We start from the raw sequence: 23,529 nt of genomic DNA on the forward strand, positions 1-23,529 counted from the left end.
TATCCTATGCTAAATCTACTAAATACTTTAAATCATTCAGACCGGTTGTACGCTCCAGCTCAACCGATTCCTTGAAAAGATCCGACTCAAAAGAACAATTAATTCACGAATCAGTCATCGCTCATCCTGACGTAGATATTTGCGATACGTCACTGGCGCCTGTGGCGCGTGGAGGGATTTGAAGTTGCACTAGGTCTGTCATTTAATTTTTATTTGTCGTTTAATTGTAAACTGTATATCATCGGTATTACTTTAACTGGACAATTATATCAATTTTGACCAATGACGTACTAAAATAAAGACAACAGGAGACGAATACTTCTTTCATGGTAAGTTTATTGACCTTCGCATACAGCATGTCCTCTCCTTTAACTTAATTCATGCTCTCAATGAAAAATTACTTGAGTTCAACAGAAATCCAAAGAATATCCACAGAGTTGCCAAACCCTAAAGAATTAATCTCCTCAAAATCAGCTGTGATACTCTGATTTAGTTGTAATTATTTAGAGGATAATTCTGGAAGGAAACATTGTTGAACAGAAAAGGTCAACCTCTGCTTTATTTTTGAAATGTGTCATTTTCCATCTGGCCTGTGTCTGATTATCAACACTGTCTTCACAGTCGTTATTTACCAGGTAATAACATGCTGGATAGATTCCCATTGTTGTTTTCAGTTAACTTTGCCAATAGAAGGGAACAATAACATAGGACCAACACCGCTCTTTAAAGCAGATTTATTGAACAGAGGTTGTGCAACAGAATTAACTGAGGTACATGATATGGTTATAGTGGACGGAGGAGGGCTTTTCTCAATGTTGTTGCTGCTTATTTGATATTTACAAGTTTATTTCCACTGATATAGGCTGTGTACATAAGACACAGTCAAACATTCTCACCTCCTCTGTCTACTATTTCTGAAGTCCAGGTGGGGGAGCCTTGTAAGCTTGCTATTCATCTACTTTGGAAATTCAATTCCACTTAATTTACTACATCGGACACAGCAGAAATATCATAACCTCTTATTTGTGCTGCCCTTTCCAGGTTCCCGAAAAAACTGTTGTGAGTTGTGCGAGGTAATGGGAAAGTCTTTTATGTCCAGTAAACCTGAGGTATAGAGATACCACACTTACAGAATGTGACGGAGAAAGAAGAGGAGGAAAAAAAAGATTAAAAGGTAAAGAAACATGCCTTAATAAGAGCACACTGTACAAAGAGCATTTCCAGTCGAATACTCAATTCATGTTCTTCTTTTACCCTCTACTTCTGTATTCTCAAAAGTATTCTGTAAGCAGTAAAATAATTATAATACAATTGTTTATAAAATAGCAGCACACTGATGTGACATCACAACTATGTAATGTTATTTTTGTGTATAAGATGAAACAAAACAAAAAAAAATCATAGCTTTTTAGCAGCGGAAAAAAAAACAATAATAACAATATTGACACTTGATTGATGTCTTCACACTCTTTCCATCTCTCATCACTTTGGAATACAGTATCATACCCCTTAAGGAACATAACTTCGGTCCATATTCAAACTCAAACCACTTAGCCAGCCATACAATCTATTAACAGTACTGTAATTCATTTTCAGAACAGAGCTAGAAAAATAATAAGACAGGCTAACTTAATACAATAACATTGACCGGGGGTTTTGGTGTGAGGATGGAGGAAATGTGACATGTGAACTCAAGCATCACTAAGAACTGTTTCTGGAGAAAGGAAATGCATGAGTACATGTAAACATCTCCTTTACCCACAGAAAGACATGCACACAAACACACACACACACACATACACAGACGGACACAAACCTAAGCTCGACTGCCCCTTTTAAAGGTAAGCTATGAGAATTCAGTACATGAAAGCCGTTTTGTGCTGCTGATGCACCCTGTTTTAGCCACTGTGTAATGACTTGTAAAAGTTTTCAAACCCATACCAATTCAACCTTTGGAAGCAGCGTATTTTGGATGGCTGGGTAGTGGGTCTTATGCTTAGCCTCAGCAAAACAGGGTGAAAGTCTACATCAGACTCAAGGCACTACATATATTTTTTTTTCTGCTATGTTGCAGTTGCACAAGTCTCTTCAAATTGAAAATTGCCCTTGGAGCGTGCAAATCAACAAACATTTTTTCTTCTATTTCAATCTGTTTTCTGTCTTCTGGTCTTTTTTTTTTCATTTGCATTAATATTGTTATTTCATTGTTTTTGTTTGTTATACATTGGTTTCCAATGCTTTAACACTATAATGAACTGAACATGCCATGAACTAAACATGGGAAACCAGCCCAAAAAAATAATAAAAATAAAAAGACTCCTTAACCTTAACCACTTGTTATCCATGGCAAACATGCTCTCTGAACTTAAACCGAAGGAGTAACCTTTCCCAGTTATGCACCAGCAGTATCAATGGAACTGGTTTAGATACTGGTTTGAAATTCAAACACGAGACATACAAACTAAAGGACAAACAAATAAACAGACAAATAGATTAAAGATCTTAAATATCAGGTGATATATGGAAACCATAGCCGTTGTTTCTCCTTTGGCCTCCTTTCCTGCTTCTCCTAACTCCATATAAGCATCCTCACCACAGCAGCATGCTTCACACCTCAAACCAACCGAGTTTCAACATCATCATCCTCGATCATTCTTGCCTACACATTCCTTTACTGCTAACAGCATTAGCACACATTTGTTTGCAAACAACTCATTTTTCAGTCCCTGATGGGACCAACCATAAATCAGCCAAAGGCTCCTTCAACTTGCTCACAACAAAATACGTAATAACGTAATAAACTGTCTGTATACAATACATCTGCAACATTTAGTGGGAGGTTGCCATGAAGGAAAACCTTACCCACATATTTTAAAAACAACTAATCTTGCCTTTAGAAAATACAAGGGAACGTAGTCGTCTCGGTTCGCTCCCTGTTCTTGCCTCCTCTTGCTCTGTGCACTGGGTTGGGCTCAGCCCTCAAGCAGTTTCAAGGACAGTAAAAAAAAGCATTTAATGTAAGGCACTGATACAGGATGCCCTCCAAGCATTGTTGAATCATGTACTATCCCCGTCCAGTCCTTTGACCATGTGCCCACCACTGAACCAGTCTCTATAACCAAACACTTGCAGATAGATGATAATCAATATAAACAAAGCCCACATGACTCACAAAAGAGTGCTTGATATAGAGTAACTTGTACACGCTTGCACATGAGCAAACATACACCACACATAAATGCATGCACACAAGCAGCTTGACAAAAGCTTATTTGAAGTGTCTGTAACTTTAGCATCGAGAGACAATAACTTGCAACAATAACTGCTTGTTTAACAGAAATAATAATATAATAAAAATAATATTAATAGTCTATTCTCAAGATATAAGCCCCTGTTGCCCTAGCAAAAGAGCACTGCATTCTTAGTATAAGACTTGTGTCTCACCACTCCTTTTTAAATCCCTATTTCTGGTCCTAATGCACAGCCAAGTGAATGGGTGTGTCCATTCATACTCATGGCACCTCATTGTATGTTCAAGTTCAGGCATTCCAACATGAACCAAAAAATAAAATAAAAATCACAACAAAACAGGAAGAAAAAAAACATAGCCCCACTTTTTGTACCCTTTCAAGCCAGTCTGATACAGTAGACTCTCTATTTTGAAAAGCCCTTTACACTAACACTTTTGCATTAAATATCATATTAATATGTTTACACAATCAAGAGTTTGCAAAATACTACACGCTTCCCTTCTAAGAGTCTGAGGCACCGTAGAGCATTTTGCATCAGTATCAAATCATTTAAAAAATATCTATTTTTATTTTATTTTTATCTAAAATAGCTTAGATTTTTTTTTTTTTTTTTTTTATGGGAGCAATTTTTACTGTAAAATGAAGATAAGACTCTACAAAGACTAGCAAGCACTTTTTGTTGGGGTTGTTTGTTTTTTTGTCATTTTAGTTTTTTGTTGTTTTTTTATTGTTTTCTTCTTGAAGACTGATCACAGCGTTCCTGCAGCAAGCTCACAAGTTGATGTCTCGTACATCGGTTGGGGTGCTGGACTGGTCTTGGTCATCAAGTGCTTTGCTGCGCGGGCCACCCTGTTCCTGCTGCTGCTGTTTCTGCTGCTGCTGGCGGCCCTCCCTCAGGTTATTCATCAACACTCTTTCAATCTGCTCCTGGCATGCCTTTAACAGATCCTGCAATGCATCAGACACAAAGCATTATACAAACAGGCCACTTAAATAGCGGCAATGTCTATAATCATCCAGAATCACTTCATCAGTAGTACTGAGCAAATGCACATTCACACACAGTAGACTTACAGGCTTTAGTCAAACTACAAAAAAATTAAATAAATAAAAAATAATTATATATATATATATATATATAACAAACCAAACATGCACAGAGTTGCACTGTAACAGCTGTACCACTGTAGTTTGCCATGTCAATTACATCCATATCCTATGGATAAAACAAGGCAGTGTTTCGGTAAGGTTTTCATACCCTTTCAATTTCACAACATCATGTAATGACCTAGCTTGAGCCCACCAGAATGTTCTTCCTGCTCTGTAGAGCCAAGAACAAAAAAATAAATTTTTGTAATAGATTTTTTTTAAATATATATATATATATATATATATATATATATATATATATATATATATATATATATATATATATATATATATATATATATATATATATATATATATAAATGACTAATGCAACCATGTGGGTGTCTCCAAAGAGCACAACATATTTAAAATGTCTTTCACACTGTCCCCAAAATGAGCAATAATGCCCTCTAGTGAAATTAAATGGATGCACGGTGATCAAAGCTCTCTGTCCTGTTTAGTTGGTATGTCTGAGGCACACCAGGCGTCTGTGGGAAGTTTGCTGTGAATGGCCCATGGGGAGGGCCCATGGAGAATGTGTTGCTTGTGGAGAGGCTGCATTCCTTTGACATTTACTGTTAATTAAAAGCTGATGGGCCAAAGGCTGAACTTAAGTTATGCATGGCTCCTGGGCCATGTGTTTGATATGCCTGTAGAAGCAGTACATCACACAAGAAAGGGAAAAAAATATCAGATTTTTTTTTTTTAGGATGAAATTAGTAATCACTTAGAGGTTATTTTCTTTGATGTCATCATAGATAACAATGAGCACAATCCCTCTAGAGGTCTCCTGTTTCCCACCACGATGAGCCATTATTAGTAACTTCCTTCTAGAAATTAACTAAAGCATAAAACATGTAAAGGAACTGCCTGTGTCTTACCACAAGAATGCCAGGCCTGACTTCCTAAAAGACATTTCCCTGTGCTATGTTCTTTATAGATGCGCAACCAAACTCATGCCAAGACCCAAAGGCTTAATTCAGGCAACTCTAATAGCTTCAGTGTGTGACTACTGTTAAAACCAGGACTTGCTCTAGAAGAGCTTCTCGAATATTAGATCCAGAGAAGGATGGTAAGGCTTGGTGAGCTTAAAGATAGAGTGAGTGGTCTCTGACTAATCCAACTCCATCATGAACATGGCTATGTTTGTTACAAGTTAATAAAAATTGATCGAAATGCACTTAAGGTCACTCAATGTGTGCCATCTTGGACAAAAGAAGCCTAAAGGAGAGACTTAAAGTAGCCACCGAAAACGATGTCTGTTTTTTTATTGGTAAGTGAAAGCAAGGATTGCCGGGTTCAGAGCAAGGCCATCACAGCATTGAGAAATGAAAGGGATTAAGATGTCCCAGAGGCCTAATGCAAGAGGCCAGGGGGCCTAACACATGATCCTGTGTACCAAAAAAGCCTTGAAGTTCTTCTCTAAATAATTAGCAACTTTTTAGTTTTAAATAACATTTCAGTTTCAAATAACAGAGTCAAGATGACTTTAGGTAAAGGAGCATTCTCAGCATTCCAGACCCAAAGTTTCTAACATTTCACCAACTTTTAGAAATTGAGGTATGTCATAGTTTTCACTATGCATTTTCTCTTCCTGATTAGTTTCTCCATATTCAGAATGTTAGTTTGTAAAGCTGTATTATAAGTGCACAAGGACACAAATTCATGGCTCAAACATTTAAGGCCCCATACCAAAAATTTAAAACAACAGCCCAGTGAGCATAATTTACTTTATTTACTGTAGCTACAATAGCAAACTTTACTATAAACACCCAGTGCCTTGTGAATATGTATTGCCTTTTGCTTCTTTCTTAGAGAGACCTTAGAGTATTTGTGGAAGCTTCAAGCCAATTTTCAGCCTTCCTGGTTTGGCATTTACGCGAGTACCTTACTACTGCACAGAGTATGCTTCATCAGGTGTGTCTTGGGCTACACACACATTCCAAGGGCGACTGGAAGAGTCTGGCTGATGCTATCATATGTCTACTGGAAACTACAGGCACTGGACTCCACAAATGTCAGTAAGGTTCCTGGTGGCTAGGCTGGCAGCATCGTTTGGCATTAGGCTGACTTTCCTTCATACTCCGTCTGACCGCTCACCTCCCAACCTCTGCCTCAATATGGAAGGTCCTCCTCATACACTAAGGTAAAGTTAAGGACACAAAATTTTGTTAATTGAAGACTAGGTTTTTCTGCTTTACTCCTGATATAGAGATATCTCTTTTTCATATCTCTGATTTACCAATGGTGCTTTTCCACTGTGTGGTATGACTCGGTTTGCGTTTCCACTGCAGTATAGTACTGCTTTAATTGGGCATGATTATAAACGTCACGGCTATCAACAAGAGGAACTGCTTTACTTCCTCAAAAAAACCACCTAAAAAAGGTGCTTTCATTCAAAATATTTGCATTCATTTAAAAAAAAAAAACAGTTGTGTCTGATCCTACGCTGGCTGTGCTGATTTAAATCTAGAGGGTCTGGTCTGGTGTCGCAAGTTAAATGACGCAGGTAGTGATGATTCTCTCTGGCCAATTAGTGATCAGCGAGGTTTAACCGTCAAATTTACAGTAACTGTATGGCTCGCTTGGAGGTGGTACTGAAAAAAGTACTAGTTACCAGGTACTGTACCCAGTGGAAAACAACCCAAAAGTGAGCCGTACTGAACCATACTGTGCCGTACCATGCAGTGGAAAAGCACCACAAATGGTCAAACAATTCCATTTATATTGAGAGTGAGGAGTCACGTGCCGATTTGGGTTGATTTGGGAGGGGTCTGATCCGGTCGGCCATGATGGTAGGACACGCTATCGGTTGCCAGGGGCAACGCCTTCAGAACTTCACAGAAGCGCGACTAAACATCTCAGAGCTCTTTAATTTTTGCGCATTTATTATGTCGGCGGAACAGAGACGGTAAAGCAATGCAAAAAGATGAGGCAAAAGAAAGGGGACCTTACAAGAACAAGCTCACACCAAGCGCAAAACAGCTGTGTTTGGAGAAACTCTCAGGCATCCAAAATATCGACCCATACGAGCTCCCTGCAGCGGCACAGAGACCTGGACCATTTAACTCCGTGCACACATATGGACATTGTGAATTATATTGTTTACGGTGTAAGTCACCTTGCATTCACGCTGTTAATGGCTTTAATCTAACCAGGACATTTACATCTTGCAATCACACATTTAACTACCATAGCCAACCCAGAACTGGTTTGTCCACTTTGCAGCCCCCAACACAAAAACCTGGTACAGTATGTGTCATTGGGCTAAAATCTAATTATAACTAAACATGCACACCTTTAGCCTACATCAAAACATGTTGGAAACGTTTGTGAACATCTCGTTACAATCAGTGTTGGGAAGGTTACTTTGGAAATGTAATAGGTTACAGATTACAAGTTACCCTGTTTAAAATGTAATAGTAGTGTAACTTTTTCAATTACTTTATTAAAGTAATGTAACTAATTACTTTTGAGTACTTTTTGATTACTTTTCTAAATTTGTGAAAATTAAAGAATAATAAATAAAAGCATATACATGAACTTAAATACAGTTATCTAATAAGTATGTGACATATTCTGTGTAATAAACTCCTGAAACATTGGTGTCTCTTTGTATATGATGATAGTTTTCTCAAAATAAGTAAAATGCACATGAAGTGACACAGAGCAGTTCTAGAAATTATGTTTATGTGCTCGTGTACTCCTATATTGAGATGGCAGAGGTTGAAAACACTGCGAGCTTCAGTAGGCCTATGTGTAGTAAATGAAACCATGTCTTTGCCATTAATTTACAGGAGGGGCGGACTGGGAAAAAAATTCAGACTGGAAAATTCAACCTCATACAAACAAATTCATGGACAAAACTATTTTTTTGTATGGACCTGACATAAAAAAGGTTTAAATCTTTAATTTGGGGACATGCAAAATAATTTAAAGTTCTCTCCTGAACTGCACCTTCACTTCTATTTTTCTCTTCAGTCTTTTTATTTTGCCCTGTTATCCATCTCTCTCAAGACTTTAATACTCAAGATTGAACAAAACTATACTTTACAATACAATACTCTACAATACTACAATATCTTTATAGAAAAATCCTAATACTGTACACGAGTCATGTTTTTCCCTTACAAAAAATTACCATGCTTTTATTAGCCTATTTAAAAGTAAAATAACCTTGTTTTGTTTTTGTTTTTTTGCAAATGGATTTGTATTTATTTTTAAATAAATACATTTGTAAAATAATTTTACATTTTTGGTAACCACAGTTAAACAATAGTAACCATTTTCTCTGGATTTATAGTTAAATATTAAAATGTTAATTTTCGTAAGGGTTGTGTTGTTGTCTGTCGTAGCTCCCCCTAAACCTATAAAAAAAATCTGAATTTTTTTTCAGCTAAATTCCTACTATAACATTACAACAGATAATAATGATGTCCTTTATATAGTATTTTGAGTGATGACTGATGAGCAACGTGCTGCTGCTTGATTAATTAAATAAAAAAACAAAGACAAAAAAGCATCTTTACAGATGAAACTGACCTAAAACCCTGAACAGTAGTTCTGCTTCTCTGCTCCAGCTGTCCACTCTCTCTCTCTCTCTCTCTCTCTCGCATTGATTACTCTGAGTCTGATCCAAACCGTTTGGCGGAGGCGCGGAGAGCGCGCGAGTCATGACTAACAATTCATGACTTAGGCTATTAGAGATTTAATTATCAAATGGCGGATTCGCAAATGATCGCTTTAGTACATTCGGCAGGCAATTATACAATAATGATATTAAATAGTGGGGTAAAATCGGCTGCCAGGCCACTGGGAATTGTCCCGGTTCTCCCGGTGTCCAGTCCGCGCCTGATTTCCACAGACACGCAGAATGTGCAAGTCATATATTGCATTTTTGGGGCTTAATATTCACAGACACTAGTCGATGTCATGTTTTGATTCAAGTGTACTGACCTACTTTTGATTTAGTCATCCAAAATGTGGCATATTCCGTCCGCGTTATGCATTCCGTTTTTATGACTGGATTCTACGAACCAGACTGTGTTTCCGCATCCCGGAAATTATTAGGGTGGTATGTCTCAGAATAGTCAGTGCAATTTGGGAAAGAAATCAGTTAAATCTGTATGTGGATGTGTGTAAATATTCAAATGTAATCCCCTTTGTAATCGTTAAAAATTTCATAAGTAACTGTAATTTAATTACTCATTTTTTCGTAGTAACTGTAACTAATTACAGTTACAATAATTTTTGTAATTAAATTACGTAACGCCGTTACATGTAACTAGTTACTCCCCAACACTGGTTACAATGTAGTGTTTACGAAACAGTCGCAGTTATTTAAGTTACTTTGTCATTTTGGTCAGGAGGTGTCTGCTAAATGCAATGTGTTATTACAACACGTTAAACGCATGTGAATAAACTTACTTTGGCCTGTACAACGCTGTTTCACCACCTGGAGGCTTGTAGATGGACCCAGCCACAGCAGAAAGCCTCGTAACTTTCCAAATACTTGTGGCTTTTAAACTCCTGAATTGTGTAGTAACTTACACCAAAAACTAGATAATTCACAATGTCCATATATGTGCGTGGAGGTATGGTCCAGGGTCTCTGTGCCATTCCGCTGCAGGGAGTTCGTATGGGTCGATATTTTGGATGCCTGAGAGCCTTTCCAAATACCGCTGTTTTGCGCTTGGTGTAACCTAAAAAAAACTGTATTCCATTGTTCCTATGTGTTCCATATGTATCGTGTGAGGTACTTGAGCAGTTTTTAACGCAGCAGTAACTTCCAGGCATGGTAAAACAGTGCGGAATTGCGAGAACCTCTACTACAGAGTTAACAACACATGTAAACAATCCTGTTTCGCCGACGATGTCCTGCCAACATGCATACAGTTTGATTGCATCACAGCCCCCAGCTCCCACTGAATCGTTCACACTTTATTTTTGGAAATGCAGTATGTTTGCATCATCATCATCATAATCCCCTTCATGTCGTTCCAAACCTATATGACTTTCTTTTGTGGAACACAAGATATTATGAAGAATGTCCATGGTATGGACACTGAGAATTTTCTCAGAATTTCTTCTGTGTTCCATGAAAGAATGAAAGTCATGCAAGTTTGAATCGATATGAGAGTGAGTAAAGGATCATAGAATGTTCATGCTATGTGAACTTTTCTTGTTTTTTTTTTAAGGTATAGCTCAGGATAAGCAGGGTAATGTGTATACACCATACCTGCATGTTTTCAAAGGTATGGATTGTTGGCATCCTGCAATGTGACGAGTTGTTCATGGACCAGGCAGTTTATTCCTTCCTCCCTGGACCTCACACTCTTCAGACACTGAGCACCTGTACTGCTGTGGAGGACTATTTGTTTTTCCTCTGCTATGGTGTACGACTTAACACACCACAGGCTGGGGCAGCAGGCATTCTACCAGCAGCAGTGCACTCTAGGGTATCTTGGGGAGGGTTGACCTCTTCAGGTCAGGCTAGGAATTAAATGCGTTTCCTGGGTTCTTCTCTTAACGTTAATTTTCTATTCTCGTTTGCCAATAAATATAAACTAAAGGACTTAAACAAAGCTGAATGATCATGAGGTGCCTAATGATCCTTGCGAACCCAGTATGAATTTGTATCCAAGTCATATGCATACAGCCATAGTATCCCTGACACATTTCCATAGACCTGCAGATTCTTTACTTACAGTCTCTTAGTCAGGGTCAATCCCATTTCACTTCCAGTAATTCAGTGGCTGAATATGAAATTGAATTGGAGCTGGACTCAAGCCCATTGAGTAAATAGGGGAAATGCACAACCTCCTCTCACAGTCCTACAGGCACAACAACACTCACCCCATAGATAACCAATAGTATTGCTGTCCCATCATATCAATGGTCAAAACATAATAACCTTGTAATGGTCCTCATGCACTGTACCTTGTATCATAATGATTAATTAAAAGTTTTTAGTAAAAATTATTGTCAGAGCACCAATACTCACAACTTCTGTGTTTGTGATCTTGGCGAGTAATTCTGTTAGGTTGTCTCCCCACAGTGAGCGGTTAGTGCTGTTAAGCTGCAGGCCACAGATAGCTGCTGCCATGCTTCCCGTTGCAATCATGGATGGAGGGTGCATGGCAAAGTTGAAATCTGAGGAAAGAGCAAACCACGCATTAAGATCTCTCTTGAGTTCATGAAAATGTACTTTATCAGACTTTTCTACAGTATTTTTTATACTTTAAATTTTTTATACAGTATTATATTTATAGTTATATGAAATGAATACAAAATAAAAATCTGAAAAACTAAAAAAATAAAACCCTTTCTATTAGATCTGTGCACAGTTCTTTGCTAATGACTGCAGCCCAAGATAATGAGGGTTCACTTGGCCTCGAAAAGAATCTGAAAAGCACCCCCACCCCCATCTCTCTCCTCCAGTCACCCTTTGCAGATCGGCCCCTTTTCTTCCTGCTCCTAAGTAAATCGTGTGCTCCCTGAAAAAAAGCCCTATAGCCTTCGGAAAGGATGGAATAAAGAGCCACAGTCCCTCTGCCAGAGCTCACTGCTGTAGGTCCTTTTTCCATGTGTGGTCACAGGCGTACATCTCAAAGACCAATAACCTTGTTAGCTTTCTCACTGTCATTCATAATGCAAATAAGACAGCTTGCGAACGGGCCTGAAGCACAAAAAGACAACTGACTGCGAGGGGAGGGGGGGGGGCAAGAGGAAAAGAGAAAGAAACGAACAGCTTAAGCTGTCTGCCCCCTGCCTCATTGATTTCTGTATTTCTTCTTTTTCTACAGCTCTCTCACTTTTGCTGACTGTTTTTCAACACTTTTTTTTCAGACACATACCCCTAAGGTTGGATGGGACACATGCTCTAGCTTTGTTGATACAACAGCTCTGGATTTGTATCAGAGTTGCTGCTGTCTTTTAGCATATTTATTGAGTGTGGCCACTGATGGACCTGGGTCGAGTGAGCAGGAGTGTGGCTTCATTGTCTGAAACCATCACCTCATCTCATTCAATTGAGAGCTGCAACATCAAGCCCTCTCTGTGGATTCCAATTCAACCTGACAGCCAGCACAAAAGATGAGTGTTGGGGGAGGGTGTTGTAGGGTTTTAGACAGCAGGGGCGGCTGAGGGGGGCACTGAGCATCATTCTTTAGTCAGTGTCCAGACCCTCTTAAGGTTTTGGCAGAAGAAAATACCCTCCTACCCACCTCATTCCCCCCATGCCATTCCTCTGATGCAGGGCCACCTCTGGGCTCATGGTCCCACACTCCCTGGCAGTCTTTGCATTACCCTATTGCCATATTCAATTGCAAAGCAAACTGTGTGTGATGGCTCTAAGGGTGATTTTTCTTCTCTTTTTCTTTTTAGAATAAATAAATAAATAATCAAAGCTGTGGGGCCTTTGATAACTGATGAGCATGCCTTCATTGCCATCTTGACATTCAAAGCCAGCCATTCTCTCATTTTGCAGCTCTGTGTTTACAAATAAATGAACTTATTATACACTCTTCCCTTTGTAGTTGATTCCAGGCCAGAGAAAATTTTATTAAAAGAGGTTCTGGTCAAGCGGAAGAAGACAAAACCAGCCACATTGCAACTCTTTGAGTCTTTTGCAGCAGGGAGAAAAAAAGCATACAGTGGAAATTGGGAGCCCACACACAGCTTGCATGCGCTGAGTAGGTTGCAATCTGATTTTTCACACTCTAGACAAGACAAGTTTGTTGAGGGAACAAGAGTATGCGCGTGCTAGAGGCAGAGCTGGACGCTCTCGTTTGTGAGAGTGTTAAGGGAAGAATGGCTGTATTCTACACGCCTTCATTGATATTCAAGCAAAGGATAAAAAGTGTATGTAGCTGAGTGGGGACGCCTGTGATGGAAGGCTCCTAGTACGAGGCGGCTGGCTGGCCTGGTATACCAGCCTCTAACCCCCTTCAATGGACCATTCTCCTGCCCACGCCACACTGCATCCCCAGACCTGTGCCAACACAGCAAGCTTCTATGTGGGTGCAATGTGCTGTATATGCATTTAACTTGTAAATTAATTAAGCGTCCAGAAAGTTGAGAAACTGATTTGAGGGGCAATAAATCAAGTTCCAGACGCACATGCAGATGCACAGGTTTGCGTTAACAGAGTCTTGTTTCAAGCAGCCATGTTCAACATGAGTGATAAATATCAAACATAAACATGAATTTGGTGTCACCGTTTGACACTCAAATTTGAGATTTGACAGTCAAATGGAAAGTCAGGCAAAGCATGTAAGTTAAGATCTTAAAGTCACAGAGTCAACAGAATAACAGAGTTATCCTGTAACACAAATATTCAACTAAATGCTAATGGTTTGTCAAACCTACAACAAAGAATATAAAAGGATTTTTTAAAAACTCCTAGGTATGTTCTTCTCATTAAACAATTATCATTAAAACAATCAGGTGTCTAGGACATTTATGTACAGCATTACTTCATACAATTGTATTACATTAACTGTCTATTGTCAATTTTTTAAACAAATAATTTCATCATCAAAAGGGGCATGTTGGTTTGCCCTGTCAAACCATAGTAAAAAATAAAAAAAAGAATTAATTAAAAACAGGAACCCTCTTTGACTGTTAAAATCCTGTAACAACTTGTTTCAGTCTTGCTCCAGTGCAGAGTCTTGAGCAACAGCAGTCAAGCCGGTGTGGGAGGAAACAGAGCCTCTTGAATGAGAAATGACATGAATTGGTAGATTTAATTTTCAGCCCTGCTGAACTCTCCACCAGTCACTAGTTATTTCTCCGATATGTAAACATCTGAAGAGCGGTAAGATTATCGGATATGATAGTGATTCTCAGGAATGTTCCTATACATCTACAATTTAAGACGGATAAATAAAGGGTGTTTAACAGTAAGAATGGGGTTCAATCGCAGGCTTTCTCCAGACTGCCGTCCGGAGAAACATTTTATCGGGTGCTCCTTCTGCACTGACCCTCACATGCCTCTGCATATGAAATGGAGGGTTGTTCCTTTTGTCTCCATTCTTATGGTCTCTAGCCGAGCCTTCCAGTCATTTGCATATATATGAAAGGCCTCTCCATATTATTAATTAATACTGAACTGGTCCACTCTGTCTGACCAAATCTTGCAGAGTGCTCTGAACAGAACTGTTTTATCAAAAGAGAAGAACCAATAAAAAATAGTCTTTCCACACTCTTCTCTGTATGTCTCGGAAAAGAAGGGGACGCGGAATTCTCTGCAAATAAAGCAAACTGTACAGAAGAAAGAAAAGCAGCAGTCAAGGCATCTGCTCAGCAATTAAAATCTTTTGGATACTCCTTGAATCCCTGTTGGTAAACTAGTAACTAGATTGTGTATAACAACAGGGGGATGTTTCACTAGCCTTTGAATTTTTCCCGCATCTAAAAACAAAGTTATATAGCTAAATTTTTCATATTATCCCAGTTATCATCAGTTCCCATCCTGCAAAGCACAATAGATTCTTAGCCAGTTTTCATTAATCATGTTCATGTCAGGGTAGTTGCACAAACCAACAGGAGAATCAAAAGCTCCATGTTTAAAGACCTATCAGCTCCTCCTACTTATCCCTCTCCCCTCATGTCCCACTTTCCCAAAGTCAGAGTCACTCCTGAGGTTCTTGGGGACCTGAGCAACCCCAGGGAGGAAGAGAAAAGCCTGATGGAACAAGGGTGGTGCACTGGATCCCATTACTGCCTATGGTGAAGTTGGGTGCAGGCTTGGCTGGGAGAACCAGCCCCACAGAGGCTCCTGATTATGGGAAAGTTGTCATGCCCTGGAGCATCTGGGAGGCGTGAGAAAAGGGGATAAGATATGAAAACATGACATGCTTCTCTATTTGGCTTGGCTATAGAACAATACACTCCTCGCGTTTTCTCACCCTCCTCTCATCTCCATGTTTGATCTCCTAAAGGTGGTCCACCTCTAAGTGCAGGAATGATCTAGCCACTGGCTCACCAGCACACAGGAATGTCCTTAACTATACAATTGCCCTTTGAAGTGTCACTGCATTCAGCCCTAGCCACTGATATGCCAAACATACCAGGCAAGCACATAAGGCTTTCAGAAAAATTCTCTCCATTACACATCGCTATTTCAGTCCACATAGTTTCTCATGAATGTAATGAGATGGCATCTGATAATTTGCCTGCAACGAGAACCTGAATAAAGCTGCTATAGATACTAAACCCACAGAAGTCTGCTGTAATTTCAGGTTTTGCAAAGAAAAAAAATTACATAATTTGCAACACATCACTTACTGAAGTGATAATGCAAGACATCAGCACCAACTTGACTACAGTCATTTTTTACAGTGACAAATATTTTGTGTTTAGCAAAGTTTGCTGCTTAAACTGTTGAGGTGTTCATTTACATTGTTTCTAGATTATTGTGTAGAGTGATCAGATGCATGTTAAATAATTGCTAAAAGCGCCATTGGCCCAAAAATTTACTTTTTACACAAACACAAAAAATTATTTCACTGTTTTTTGATCCTGATACAAAATGACCAGCTAACATTAATTGAATAATCATATCACCAGCACATGTGAAAGTGTGAATGAGTACTAGTCAAGTGATATCACTATCTTACTAAGTAGACTGTAAGAGCAGATTGATTGCTATAAAAGGAGGGAAGAAGTGCTTCCAATCATTGTGTTCTTGTTAGCAATTGTTACCTCCAAAAAGAAACATGTGCAGCCATCATCGCTTTGCATCAAAATGGCCTCACATGCAAGGAAATTGCTACAAAGAATATTGCACCTGAAAGAACCATTGACCGGGGAGCATCAAGAACTTCAAAGAGAGAGGTTTGACAGCAGTGAACAAGTCTTCAGGACGTCCCAGAGTCACCATCAAGCATCAGGACTGTCTCCGCCTGAGGAGTCAGCTACAGAATCGTGTCACCAGCAGTGCAGAGCTTGCTCAGGAATGGCAGCAGGTCGGTGTGAGAGCATCTGCACACACAGTTAGGCCAAGACTTTTGGACAAAAGCCTGGTGTAAAGAAGTGCAGCAAAGAAGCCACTTCTCTCCAAGAAAAACGTCAAGGACAGACTGAAATTCTGCAGGAAGTACAAGGATTGGACAAAAGTTATTTTCTCTGATGAAGCTCCCTTCTGACTGTATGGGACATCTGGAAAATCGATTGCTCGGAGAAGAAAATAGAGAACCTGTGGTCAGTCCTCAAAAGGCGAGTGGACAAGCATAAGCCCACAAATTGTGATCAACTCCGAGAACCAACAAGGCAAGAATGGATCGCTATCAGTCAGGATTTGGCCCAGAAGCTAGTATCCAGCATGCCGGAGCCAATTGCAAAGATTATGAAGAACAAGGGTCAACACTGTAAATACAGACTCATTATATATTTTTTGCCAATGAAAGCCTTTAAAACTTATGATATACTTATTGTTTTTCAACATACCATAGAAAGTGGAAAAATGATCTACAAATACTAAAGCAGCAAACTTTGCAAAACACAAAATTTATGTCACTGCCAAACCTTTTGGCTATGACTGTAGGCCGTGGATCTTTATCACTCTTAAAAATATGAATGGAAGACAAATACAAGTCGCCAAACACTATCTTTCGTCCTTTTTTCTTTTCTTTTTTTAATTCATGGACTAACCATGAACACGGTAGCTAATCATAAACCTAATTTCTAGATTGTGGAGAACACTGGCTACTTTACAAAGTTACGTACAAATGTATGTGAGAGAATATTTGCTTTAAAGCAGGATAGGTTCTATGCAGCACTACACAAATTAGCAGTTAAACATTCTTTGTGGGCAATTATGTATTTATAAACATCTACTGAATACACTACCTGTTGCACAAAGGGCGATGAAAGTCTGCACATGTTTACGGATCAGGTCCAGCTTATCCTCAGGCAGCGGAAGTTTCCTCAGAATGTGCTCAATAAAGTCATTGGGAGTGACAGCAGCCAGATTCCACTTCAATTTTCCCAGAACAACCAGCTCCCATTCCTTTAAAAGAAGGTTTGAGGAAAGAAGCAAAATCATTACAGCTTCAAACCTAAATAAATTGTGTGATTGGAATCAATTAGCAGCACCAGGTTCATTTTACTGGTATGACAAATTACATTTTCATTCACTACACTATTAAGACCCTGGAGGCTGGGGCTAATGTTCTTTATCAACCATTCGAACATAAGGTCTAAAAAAAAAAAAAAGATTTACTGGAGATAAGGTACTTAATGTGTTCAAACACTGCTTTTACTCATCTGAATGTTTGTTAAACATTTAAGCCAGTTATGATTGCACAAAATCAAGCATCAGCAAAGCTCCTCCAGGACATGCTTTGGTCTTGGCTACGCAAATTACAAGCTGAAATCCTAAAAGCTGTAAGGCTGAATGCAGGCACACTTTAGTTGAAAAATGGGTCACTCAGATTGCCCAGTCACTTCACAGAGATTGTCCAGCATCGGGTACTTTCATCCGTAGCTCAGCAGTGTAACTGTGAGTGTGTTTTAGAGCAATCTGTCAAGTCAAAAGAGGTCTGAGTACACAAAGTTAAACGTTGAACTTGTCATTAGCCCATTTGCAACCACAAACACATTAATTTGGAACCTTATTATATGTGTAAAAGGCTTGTAATTAGATTGAGCAGTAACCTCAGTGGAATAAACAAGGCTCAATAATGACAATGAATGTGACTATACAACACTGCTGATGACACTTTTTCATCTTTTGGGGGCACACTTGATGCTAACATGAACTTACTTTGACCTAACTCACAGTGACAAATGTAAACGTAAGATGCCAAGTCATTTGGATTCAGTCAACAAGAAGACCGCATCTTTCACATAACCACTCCTCCTTCCTGTTTAAAGTGAGGTGAGTAACAGGGGAGCAAGTGACTAACTGGGGAAAACTTGCACTTGTTGGGGCAGTCCTTATGACTGAGCGCCTCGCTTAGATGGAGGTGGTTTTTCTCCACAAGTGGACCACATGCATTTTAACGGCCCATTATGGTTGCCATTACCTTCTGAGACATACAGCATAGGTGTTTACAACTGCTCTGAAGCAACCACAAAGGATTGAGTGGAACGTATACCCCTGCAACACTCTTAAGTGAGAAGGAATACAATGGCATCAATCCGATGATGCATGATTTCTCCACTTCCTCTCTTTGCTTGATTTCACTGGTGAGTCACTCACCCGAAAGTACAAACAGCTACACGTTCTTGTCAGGTTCTTTTCTCAGGGGAGGTTCCTGATCTGAACCCGAAGCCTGGTGACATGTTGGAGCCACATTTGCTCAATAAAAACCATTGACTCCTGGTACACCAAGAGAGGTATGATGGAATGTAAACTATGAGCAGAGGCGTCCTCCAAAAATTACATGCAAATGTGAAAATGAGCCTTTGCGTTCTAACTGATCTGTGAAGTTTGGGCAGTAAAAAGAAGTATGCATTATCAGTTTGGTGTGTGTTGTTTTTTTTATTTTATTTTTTTATAAATACAACACACATCCATGGGGTCCGATCATTGTTGTTTTGGACCCCATTGAATTTGATTGTATGGACAAAGATTCTTCAAATATCTTCTGAATAAGAAAGTAAGTCAATCAGGTTTGGACTGAAATTAGGTGGAGTAGATGTTGACTTGAAATTTTAATTTTTGGTTGAACTGGCCTAATTAACTGAAGAAACAATTTTGGCAACTACTGAAGGTTCAACACTACATAAGATGTTAGCAAATGATTGTGTACCTGTACTGTCCAGCTCAATCTTTTGTCATATTCTAAGCAGACTGTTGAACCTTTATGAGGCCATAAATGACCACAAATACTAGTTTTAAGTAACTTAACGACTTAACAACTCAACAATCCAGTTTCACCTCACAAGTGCTCTGAGGCCAGCCCTAAAACTCTGACACTCTTGGACAGAGCCTTGATGCAGGAACCCACTTCCTCGTACCTCCAGGCTGTCACTGTAGTTAAATTTACTAGAACTTATTTCCAGCTAACGAAGACAAAACTAAAAAAAGGGGTGACAGCTGATCTTCAACTTCCTACATCTGTTGAACTTCGCAGACCAGCCAAAGCTCCAACAACCACAAAGATATAACAATAGGCCAGGCTGAGTGGGGGGGGAGATGAGGTAGCCCACAGCAGCAATGTGCTGAGGGCTCATAAATAAAATATTTTTTATCTTTGGTCTGGGCTACTAGAGAACTGCCCATTTCTGGCAGAAAGAGACTGGTGAGCCAGTAGTGTCAAGAGCTGAGGAGAATGCAACATTGTACTGTATTTCCCCTTGACACTGACTAATGAAAAACGTACTACCATATTTTGCCTTTGCGTCTTCAGAATTTCTTTAATGACGCTATATATATATACATGGGCTATAGTATATATATATATATATTATATTAGTACAACAGGGCTAAAGGCGCCTTTGATATTATTTTCATCTAAACCACTAGATGGCACAAAAACGTGGCGTAGCATTTTTCCAAAACATCAGATTTTCAAGATGCATGAGTATTTTTGTCTGATCCTTGACGCGATCGCGCGCAGCAGCACAAAGTGGATTCTATGCTTACTTGATCTAATATTCTATGCTTTTAAAAATGTTGTAGATTTAAGTAGCAAATGAGAATACATTCAATTAATGCATATATTTTGAGACAAATGTCTTCTTTATGATTTTCATATGATCTTGAGTTTAAAACGATTCTGTTTCTGTATTTTTAATTTTTTATATTAACATTTTAATGACAGTAGGCTATATTTATTGAAATAATTTTAATTCTTTTATTTTTTTTATTAGCAGAACATAGTACAAACTTTGCTAAAGGGATTGTTTTGAACAAGTAATAACTTAGACATTATTTAAATAAAAAAAAAACATTTTAGCTGAAGTATATTCATGTGCCTTTACTCTGTGTATGGTAAAAGCCCCCCCGCCCCCCCGCCCGCCCGCCCGCCCGCCACTTCATGCATTTATAAGATCTTTAAACAAAATAAACTCTGTGTGCGTGTGTATATGAAGAAAAGCTGAATGATGATTAGCTCATTAGACAATGGCAAGTAGTCAGTATTCTGTATCTTTCAATTGACAAAGTCTTAAAATCAATGCAAGACTCAATATTCATCCAGTATATAAATACAGGTGGAACAAAACTTCCATGTACTTCCAAATGGATTGCATTGTTGCCACTAGATGGCGTAATAGCTCTGTCATGCATGGACTCTCTAAATACCCTTGGGTTGATATTAGAATGCTTGTGGAGAACATCCATCAGTCGGTAGAATATTTAGTCAAACAGAACCTAGTCTTTGACTACTTTAATTCTTATGGCATTGATTTGTAAACATACACACTATAACAAATTCCATCACAAGTTCTGCATAACCTGAAATTGTATTTTAAGTGGGATGACTAGCCTACTAAACTATTTAGTGTACCCAAAACAGCATATACTGTAATGTAAACAAATAAACACTAAGCAATGGTAGGCTATATACTGAAGAAAATAGTGAATAATGTGTGTAGCCAAAGTTCTGGCAGTCACTAGAGATAAGATAGCAAGTTTCGGTATGCAAAGAGTTTATTTGGTGCTTACCAGCAGTTCTTGCGGTCTGATTGAGTTATCAGTGTAGATGCACAGCTTCTCCGCTGTTAATGGCCGCGTCTCTTTCAGTTTAGACGCCAGAAACATGCACACTGCGCCGAGCAACTGCAAGTTACATTTTCTTGTTGGTACCACCGCTAAAAATCGGTCTAAGTAGTTCATAGCCAGTGGAAAAACTTCTTCCTCGCATTTCTGTTCCTCGCAGACCTGGAAAGGGCAGGGCATAACTTAATAAGTTCAGAGGAAAAGATGCACGTGGCGCAACAAAATTAGTCTAATTTATAAGACTCACAATGACTAAATAACATATGCATCAAATAGTTATACCGATTAAACGAAATACGTAGTAGTCTATTGTCCATCAGATGACAGGTTGTAATTCGCCACAGTAACATTAGAGATTGATTCTAAAAAAGTGCAATTTCTGTCTTGTAGCTGTTATAAATGTATATACATTTAATGGATGAAAAGGGGACTCCAACATCTGTGTCAATAGACTCACATTCCTTTGGTTCATTCAGTAAGAAATGAATTCAAGTCACTATCGCCCGAGCCAAAAAACACCCATGCAACAGTACGGGATCTGTTTTTTTAATTCGTCATATTTTCATAAAATATTTAAAAATATAAATAAATTGTCTAGGTCTACTATTCATACATCTAAATATTCGCCAACCCTTTTCACATCATTCCCGACAATTGACAAGCAATCAAATCGATGTTTTATACGATTAAAACACGATTTTTTAAACGAAGTAGCACGCGGTCTTAGAAGAGTGCGTCACCACCGGACCGAAATATTTTTTTCAAAAAATTTTATAAATTCCCCTGCTCGATTCATCTGACAATTTAAAACATGAAAATAAAGCTAAGGTCCTCCCCTAACGTTTTCAACATTCAGAGATTAGAAATATGAAAGATTCTGACAAAAACCGAACTTAATTCCAAGGCAAGAGACTTCGATCAGCATGGGTTAAGAAGCAGTGCGGGCCCTCGCCCCTTCCGCAACCATATATTTTTACAAAATTGTACAAAATTATAGAAACGTTATACCCAATATATTCAAACACGAATATGTACCTTAAACGCTCATTTATCAAGTCATGCACATGTTAAGAGTTGTTATAATAATTTTGTCGCGATAAAGTTGTTGTGAAAGAAAACCAACATGGCGATGGTTAGATGTCGCACAGGCAAGCATTGAAGTGCATACGTGTGCATGGAAATATTTATCCAAAAAATAAATAAATAACATTAAGCACCGTTCTGTGCTCTGTGTTAACGGAACCGAAAACTTTGAAATATGCGCTTATGATCACTGACATATGTCGATATTCTCCATCCCCCTGCAAATCTAATCGTGAACTTGGTCCAAAATCAGCGTTTATGACTGCAATAAAATAAATAGCACGACAAAATCGGATCTGCCATTTCGGAAATATTAAGGAAGCTCCTTTACTTGCATTCCACAATGCTTACATGACATAATAAAGGAGAAAACACTTTGCTGGACGTTTTTAAGATACGATGTAAGCACGGAAATGATCTACAAACCTCCAACATCCAAGTTGCGACCATCCTCCGCATAAAGGGCTGAATATCTTTCTGAACGCATTTAAAATATGAACACTGGGGAAGAAACCTCTCTTCGATGGTCAACAAGCTTTGTAGTACCCTGTCATCGTATAGAAGATTCGGGTCAGGACGGGCTCTTATAATGGTGTCCATCTCGAGACAAAGCAGTTCCATGATTGTTACAGTCCTTTTCGATCTCAAATAAGCCTACAAACAGTCAAATATAATGGCTGCGAAAGTTCAAAAAGAGCAGAAAGGACTTCTCAGGCACATAAAACCAGTCTACAAGGCTATCCAGGTTAGTCCTGATCCCTTTGCAAACTTTTTCCCACTAGTCTCTTTCTCTGCTCTGCTCTGCTCCTCTCGCTGCAACATTTGAGGTCTGCGATGTGAGGCTGTGACGCAACCTCATCTTATTATTGGCCAGACGCAACATGCTAGGTCTTCCTCTTCTATTCCAGCCCTCTTGCTCTGGTTATCAGTGGCCCCCACAAGAAGTTCAAGAATTGCAATAGGCTACTGGATGATATATGTATGGATCATGCAAGATGTTCATCCTTAGTCAACTCACCCATTAATGCGCAACTACTTTAACGACTCTGGGTAAACATAACCATAAACACAGTGTACCCAACGCAACACTCAACTTACATATAGTATCTCAAGGTGCTTTAAAAAAGTGGGTTGGGGGTTTTACGATGTTACTTCGTATCAAATAATATGTATATGATATGCATATCCTAGTTGACAATATAGCTGTACCATGCAGACATTTGCGCAAATTAGACCAATGAACGGTCAGAAAACTTTATTTTTTACTTTAGGGACACTAAAATCATCGTCATCACAAAGTCAAAATAGAGCTACATGAAGCTGCAACGCCTTGTGGTCAACGAGATAGCTTTCTAGGAAATGCAGCGAAAGCAT

General features: G+C 38.9%; 2 protein-coding genes and 1 long non-coding RNA gene across 3 annotated transcripts in view; 1 reads left to right on the top strand and 2 right to left on the bottom strand.

The window, feature by feature from the left end:
• tigara (TP53 induced glycolysis regulatory phosphatase a) overlaps positions 1-23,529 on the bottom strand; it is a 165,181-nt gene that overhangs the window by 3,073 nt on the left and 138,579 nt on the right. The gene's annotated exons all lie outside the window — the stretch shown is intronic.
• Positions 320-23,184, bottom strand: ccnd2a (cyclin D2, a). Its single transcript, XM_059535821.1, has 5 exons — positions 22,582-23,184; positions 21,019-21,234; positions 17,253-17,412; positions 11,404-11,552; positions 320-4,199 (listed from the first exon to the last, which is right to left on the bottom strand). Exons 1-5 carry the CDS (start codon positions 22,774-22,776, stop codon positions 4,023-4,025), a joined length of 897 nt encoding a protein of 298 aa, XP_059391804.1. The 5' UTR covers positions 22,777-23,184; the 3' UTR covers positions 320-4,022.
• On the top strand, positions 6,211-11,397 carry LOC132124692 (uncharacterized). Its single transcript, XR_009426794.1, has 3 exons — positions 6,211-6,317; positions 6,400-6,546; positions 10,598-11,397. It is a non-coding gene; the product is annotated as an uncharacterized LOC132124692 (long non-coding RNA).

This window comes from Carassius carassius, chromosome 43 (assembly GCF_963082965.1).
Source record: "Carassius carassius chromosome 43, fCarCar2.1, whole genome shotgun sequence".
Lineage (NCBI taxonomy): Eukaryota > Metazoa > Chordata > Actinopteri > Cypriniformes > Cyprinidae > Carassius > Carassius carassius.